This window comes from Nanorana parkeri, unplaced genomic scaffold (genome assembly GCF_000935625.1).
Source record: "Nanorana parkeri isolate BGI_ZX_2015 unplaced genomic scaffold, ASM93562v1 scaffold23, whole genome shotgun sequence".
NCBI lineage: Eukaryota > Metazoa > Chordata > Amphibia > Anura > Dicroglossidae > Nanorana > Nanorana parkeri.
In genome coordinates this window covers 867,000-874,044 of record NW_017306291.1, presented here as the reverse complement: position 1 = coordinate 874,044, position 7,045 = coordinate 867,000, and the positions used below count along the sequence as shown (strand labels likewise).

General features: G+C 41.2%; 1 protein-coding gene across 2 annotated transcripts in view; it reads right to left on the bottom strand.

The window, feature by feature from the left end:
- Window positions 1-339: 339 nt before the first annotated feature.
- The window catches only part of DNAJC1 (DnaJ heat shock protein family (Hsp40) member C1), a 129,210-nt gene continuing 122,504 nt past the window's right edge, over window positions 340-7,045 (bottom strand). For both annotated transcript variants that reach the window (XM_018564069.1, XM_018564075.1), the window contains exons 13-15: window positions 4,752-4,800; window positions 3,130-3,569; window positions 340-544 (exon numbers count right to left, since the gene is read on the bottom strand). In XM_018564069.1, the coding sequence (XP_018419571.1) occupies window positions 476-544; window positions 3,130-3,569; window positions 4,752-4,800 (558 nt within the window). In that variant the 3' untranslated portion in view covers window positions 340-475. The remainder of the gene's footprint in view (window positions 545-3,129; window positions 3,570-4,751; window positions 4,801-7,045) is intronic.

Here is a 7,045-nt window from a genome sequence, read left to right as displayed (position 1 = left end):
AAATCTTTCAATGACAACAAAGAGATCTTTTCTCTTACTTTTGAGAGATTTCTTCTCACTTTCTGTTATTCCCTCCCTACTCCCAAGACATTTTCTTAGTTCTGCAGTACCATGTTAGATTTGCTATATGGCCGCCATCTTGTGTCTGTGTAATTCTGAAGACACGTCAGGTTTCTTGGTGTATTTTTGGACATCTGGTAAACATGGCACGGACAAACACTGCTGAACCATCCATGTGGTCAGGGTGGCTTTGCTTTACAAGTAAGGAAAGATGGCAGTTTTCACAGGTGACCACAACTGTACCAGTTACAAAACAAACACATTGTGGTATAAAAAAATACTTTTAATTCTTATCTGCATGAAATATTTTAGTTGGCAATCATTTTAATTTATGTATTTAATACTAAGGCACGTGACTGTTGTAGAGGATGAGGAGGTCCCGTTCTCTGTTCCATGTTCTCCAATCCATCCAGCCTCAGCTTTTTGCTTGTTTCTTCTTTTGCACGAGCTCCACTAGCAGCTTATACCTACACATACAATCTTCCTGCAGAAAGAGGGAAACAGAAGAGCAGTGTCAATGTCTGCCCAGCCAGCTGTGACCAAAACCATCATTAGAAACACAAATCTATAGAAAGCTGAACTTCAGGCAGATATAAAAAAAATATAGCTTCATATTCATTAATATGGCATTAAATGTATATTTTTAATGCAAACAGTTCAAGTACCTAAATTTGACCAGGTATCAGCCTCTTACATTCTACAGTAGAGTAACGCTCGGACTGGGAGAAGGAGAAGCAGCACAAGGAGCCAGTCAGTTGTGTTGCCGTGCTCATGTTCTAACAGGGAATTTGCTGATAGGAGAGATCGGAGGGACAGAGAGATGATCTCTTCAGTTAGCTGGTTTCCCTTTCACTGGCCAGTCACAGGCTGCGGGAGGGACTGCACCAAAATCAGCTCTCCTACCCTGCCAGACATGGCTGTGCTCTGTGGCAAAGGTGTGTAAATCTCAAGACTGGATAGACAGAAATAAAAATCCTTTAGTAGGTAAAACAGTCCCCATATATACATGTATTTAGTGTTTTTTCTGGAATCCAGCTTTAAAGGAAACCTGTCATGAGAAGACTAAGTAGGCTGCCGTTGCTGTCCTCCAAATGCTGCTGGCCTGACTTAAAAAATGAGCCAAGCCAGAATTCCTAATCTTGATATTTCAGTAATGGCAGCCTGAACATTATAATCATGACAGGTTTCCATTATGCGTTTAAAATGCTTCTATAGGCGTCACATAGGTAATAAAAACCAAAACTCACCAAACCTGGATCTTTCACCAGTTGCCTTTCTCACCAGCAGAACAACAATAGGTGCCAGTGTCAGTGGGTGCGTATGATGTCTGCCGCTGACAAAGGCACCTGCCGAAACACCTCGCCTGGTTTGGATTGATTTTCCCAGAAATTTTACTCTGCGTTCATCTGACATTTACTTAAATGTTAAAGCCTCGATGAAGGAGGATGTTTGGCCCACGAAACAACATGGCCGTCTTTCGTTATTGTCAGTTGTGGATTTAATAAAACACTATTCTGGACTTTAAGAATGCTTGTCGGCCGCTTTCTCTGGCTGAAACACACATTTATTTATTTCCTGGATATTATTACATTTCTATATTATTATTGAAAATATTCTTGTGACAGAGCAGCCCTGGGTGAAAAATATGCTACGCGAGTCACATGCCACACTTTATTTTTATATCTACAACTTACTGTATGTCTGTGAAGGTTCTCATTCATCCAGGTACATCTGTAAAAAATAAGTCAAGGCAACTGGACTTACTGTAAAAAGATTTTGTACAAGTCATTCTGAATTGAGAAAGCTGGTCGGATGTCCAGTGAAAAAATACAGCAAGTCCAGTTGCCTTGACTTATTTTTTTACAGATATCTACAACTTCCTGTTTACGCTATTGTACTATGATCTGTAAACTCCTTTAATTATTACCATGGGTCCCCCGATAACGTCAATTTATTTAAAGGGGTTTCTCCGTGTTAAAAAAAAAAAAAAGATGAGAAAAACGAGTCTACTGCTTTACTATAAATGGGAAGCAATTCATGTGAGGAAAATACAAAACACATCATCCAATATTGCCTTATTAATATCAGTCTTTCCTAATGGGCACATTTCTTCTCCTGGAGGTAATAAATTGGACACTCCGCTTTCATCCTCCTGCCACATTCTGGACACTTGATATGACCAAGCCTCTGGGGGGATGGAAATCACTTACCCACAGGCTGAGGACAGCGCAGGGAATTCTCAGTTCTGCAGCAGCTTTCCCAAGAAGCCAAGCAGAATGAAGAATGAGTCTCAGGGATGCCAGTAGGTTGCCCAATAAAAATGCTCCTTCATGCACTCTGTATATGGCTTGATGGTGCTTTAAGGAACAAACACTATGAGCACCGAGTCGTCAATTTTCTTTTAGATTGTAAGCCCTCACGGGCAGGGCCCTCCTTACCATCTTGTCTTGAATTGTATTGTCATGTCTTCCTTATATTGTAAAGCGCTGCGCAAACTGTTGGCGCTATATAAATCCTGTATAATTATAATCATTTTCCTACAGAGGCGGCATCTATTCCTCTTTCCAGGTAAAGCCCTAAGTTCCTGGAAACGGCAGTTTTGTGGTTTTTCTTTTTTAATTATATACCATCTGTAATGTAAAATTACTCACCAACGTAAAATATTCAGATGTATAGCCATTTTGTTTGGCATTAAACCCTCAAACAGTTTTCACTGCCATCCAGGGCTCCATTTAGGGGATTCCCCATTCTCACAGGGAAAGCCATTTCACCAGACAGGAAGTGAGGGAAGTTAGGTAGGGTAATGCTAGAGCTCCAATAGCTTTTATTTGTCATCTGTTCCCTTGTTGCAGATTTTCTTTGTCCCCCGAACAGAAAGTAAGGGAAGGTAAATCACTAACAGAGCCTCAGATAGCAGAAAAACCTGATGGCTTTTAGCCCTTCCCTACTCTATCCAAAACTAACAGAAAATCTGGGCCAACCTGCTTCCATGTGACCCTTGCAGCGGGACGATGGTGACAAATAATAAGGTGGTCTATTACTACAAAAATTAGAAATAATTCTTCTCACCTTGGATTTACCGGGCACAGATTTGGCTATTTTATCCCAACGTTCCGCTGTTCCCTTCGGATATTGCTGCAGTGCCAGCTCCAGAAGCTTCTGCTGGTTCTGAGTCCATAGTTCTTCTAACGCTCGGCTGCGCTCCTTTTTCCTGCTCTCGTCGTCACTGTCCTCGAGCATGTCAGTCTCCTGTTCCACGTCAAAGTCTCTCTGCCGCCTGCCCCTGACTTTTTCCTCCATTTCCTCTTTTGTGGACGCCGCTGTCTCTGTAGGTTTTGCGATCTTCCTCTTGCGAGCTCGTGTCGCTGTCACGGGGCCTTCACTGTGAGCAGCTGACAAGTCGCGTTCCTCATCGGCGGGCTCCTCTTCCTCCCGCTGTGTGATTATGCTGTCTGGTAATGTCACATTCGTCTTCCCCACGCATTTTAGATCAGCTAATCGAACTGTACCTGTAAAGAATAACGGCATTAATAACTGTATAGAAACACAACAGATTTCCATAATCAATAGCGTAGCCTTTCAAATTGAACTTCAGGCAGTTTTTAGTCTTGCACAGAGCGGAGAAAGGTTAAATCCTGTGTTTTATTGCTGTCTCGCTCCAACTGCAAGAAAAGGAGGTAAAATGGCCAATATTACTCCATGAAGGGAGTTTAAAACCGGTTCTAATACAGATCTGTGTTATCGCTTTTTTGCTGAGTCCATCCAAGTTGATCCTGTGTTGAGTCCTGATGAAGGGGGAGCTGTTTTGGCACATAAGCACATTAGACGTTTTTTATGATCTATTTACCAACAATAAAAAATTATATTGGACCCCCCATCTGTTTTTGGTCTGGTGCTTTTTTGTGTAGCGCTAAGGTTATTATCTGATGTCTGAGCCCCCTTAGGGAGAATTTCCCTCACTCCCTGTCCTGAAAATATAACTGGAAGTGAGAGTAAAACCCTTTTTAGTTTGGTACTGAAACAAGTGTCCCCATTTGAAGATTTTCCCTCACCGTCTCTTCTGGTGACAACTGTAAAAAGTTCGATTTTTTCACTCCTAGTGACAATGATCACTAGGGATGCAACCATACTGGTTTTTCGGTACAGAGTACTGATATTTATCTTTCGTACTCGCCGATACCGGTACTTCCGCTAGCATGGGGCTGCTTTCCCGGGCAATCAGGAAGCCGGGCGCTGTGTCATTACCTGCCGCCCAGCTTCTTGATTCGCCAGGAAGCCGGCTCCATGTTAACTGGCAGGGAAGCTGGCTTCCTGGCCAAACAGCATGGAGCCGGCTTCCCAGCCAATCAGGAAGCAGCTTGGCCAGCTCCATGTTACCTCACGGCACTGCCAGTAAGAGGAAATCTCCCTCTGACCGGAAGTTCCGGTATCGAGGGCAAGTATCGGAGCATTTGGTACGAGTACTCGCCCTATCTACTATGTACTAGTATCGGTACATCCCTAATGATCACCATGACAAATAGAAAGGGTGAATCTCTGTAGTGTGGACACCTACAGCAATAAAAACCTGACAGGTGTTCTAATACATGCCAATCAGTTTGGGTTAAAGATGCTCTAAGTTTTCTCATCTCGTCTGGATTAAAATAATTTACCAGTAAAATTCTAAAAATATAAAAAATACAAATACATACCCGAGTTGTAAGAAACAATCTCCTTCGCCTGTTTTGCTCTTGTTGTTACCTGCACAAAAACATAAAACATTTTAGGAAAACAATTTGCATACAAGTATTTGATTCCAGACAATGTCTACGTGATTCTTAGAGCAGAGTTCTAGCCAGAAAAAAGGTAAAAATAAATAGCGCATTTCAAGATAAAATAACAATATTCAGGTTTAATTCAGGAGATACTTTTTTTCTGCTGCTAGATATCCTCAGACTGGCGTCCATGTGCACTGCACATATGCAGATTTGTTGATGATGGGCAGCATTTGCGCTTGTGATAATGAGGGTGCATTCATCATACCATCCATCTGAGCACATATGTGCAGACTGCTCGGAATGCTACTTCTTCAGGCAGGCTGATTGGTATGTCCTTCAGGTATGTCATTTAAACGAATCTGTCTAAACAGTACTATGGTATGTAAACGAACATGTCTATGTAGCTGCACTGTAAATTTTATTAGAAAGGTAAACTAACCCGCCATTTCCAATTGACCACACAACAGATTAAAGATAACAGCGTGTCTCATGGGGACTTCTTTCGCTGGTCCTGCTATGACATTCAGGAGAGCAGAACAACTACACACTATTATAGAATTCAAATCCACTTATGCATGGTAGTTAGGGGAAGACGGACACAAAAAACACAAACCCTCACAGAAAGGACTATAGCTTGTGTACAACTGTACTGCTTTTCTCAAACTTTTTTCAGTCATGGCATCCTTTAAAAGTGACGCTAAACTCAGCAGTTAAATCTTAAAAATACATTCAAGTAAACAAACTATTAATAAAAATGTATCTTATTTGTGTATCACTCGGCTGTAGATCCTCAAATCATCTCTGAATTGGTGCCGACACTGACCTTCCTTCTGGAGGGTGGCTACTTTGGTTCCCCATGGTCCCTGTGTGTGTTGTAGAGTAGTCACCGCTCCAAATGCGCTCCTGTGATGGACTACAATCTCATGTTTAGTTTACTAATTTGTAGAGGGAGAGCTAAAAGTTGCCAGTCAGCCCCTGACTCCCGTGATGGACTACAATCTCAATACAAATTAGTAAATTACATGTGAGATTGTAGTCCATCTCAGGAGCGAGCTTGGAGTGGTGAGTACTCTACAACACACACAGGGAGCATGGGGAACAGAAGTAGCCCCCCTCCAGAAGGAAGGACAGTGTCAGCACCAATTCAGAGATGATTTGAGGATCTACAGCTGAGTGATACACAAATAAGATACATTTTTGTTAATAGTTAAGGGACTTGAATGCATTTTTAAGATTTACCTCCTGAGTTTAGTGTAATTTAAAAGTATGAAAAACCTCAGGGTACCTTAGTCTAAAATGTAAAAACTGTAAATATAAAAAAAATTATGTGTTGTCCCTCCAAAATCCCTACCAGACCCTTATCCAAGATAAGGGACCAGGTGAGGTTTTTATGGTGGAACCCCAATCAAAAATCGCCACAAAAAAAAGGGGGGGTTCATATTCTGCTTCACACCAGAATCTCTACTTTTACATCAGGCTTACACTTTACATCCAGAGCCCAGCTTCCTATTAGGAGCCCCTCTTCACATCAGAAGCACTCATTGGAGGAATGACGATTTGAAAATTTCCAGGCACCCTGAGGAAGCCAAAAGGCACCCTGGTTGAGAAAGGCTGCTGTAGTGCATTTCACTGTAAGGCAATTCTAGACACCAAAGTTTAAGATATCTTTTAAACCCCCAATGACCACAAGTACTTCATGTCTTTGCAGAATAAAGCTGACCACAACATTTTTGGTAACATTTTGTACAAAAGTTCATGTGAAAAATCTCGTCAGAACATTTGATAATCACATAAGAAACATGACGAATGTCATTAGAAACTGTATTTGGTTTCTAACATTCAATTTTGAGAATGAATCGAGTTATTCGAATGAAATTCATATTCACTCAACAATATTTTTTTTCTTATTCTGCCTCTTCGTTATTTTTTCATCTCTACATTCGAAAACAATTGTCACTTTGACCCCATTACCTATTAGAAAATTGAATGAACATTCCGAAAGCAGATTTGTTTGTATGAAATTCTAACGGCGTCTGGCCATATCTTGTCATTGTTTCCTTTTCAATAGCAGGAGGCAGATTTCTAGGACAAGGCGGTATTTATACAACAATTTCATCACTCTTATAACGGGAAAGCAATGTATTCTACAAGAAGAAAAATCAGTCCTCTCAGAGGAAAAAAAGAAAAGAACATTATTTTGTCATGGCGCTAACATTTTTAGGTGGGGG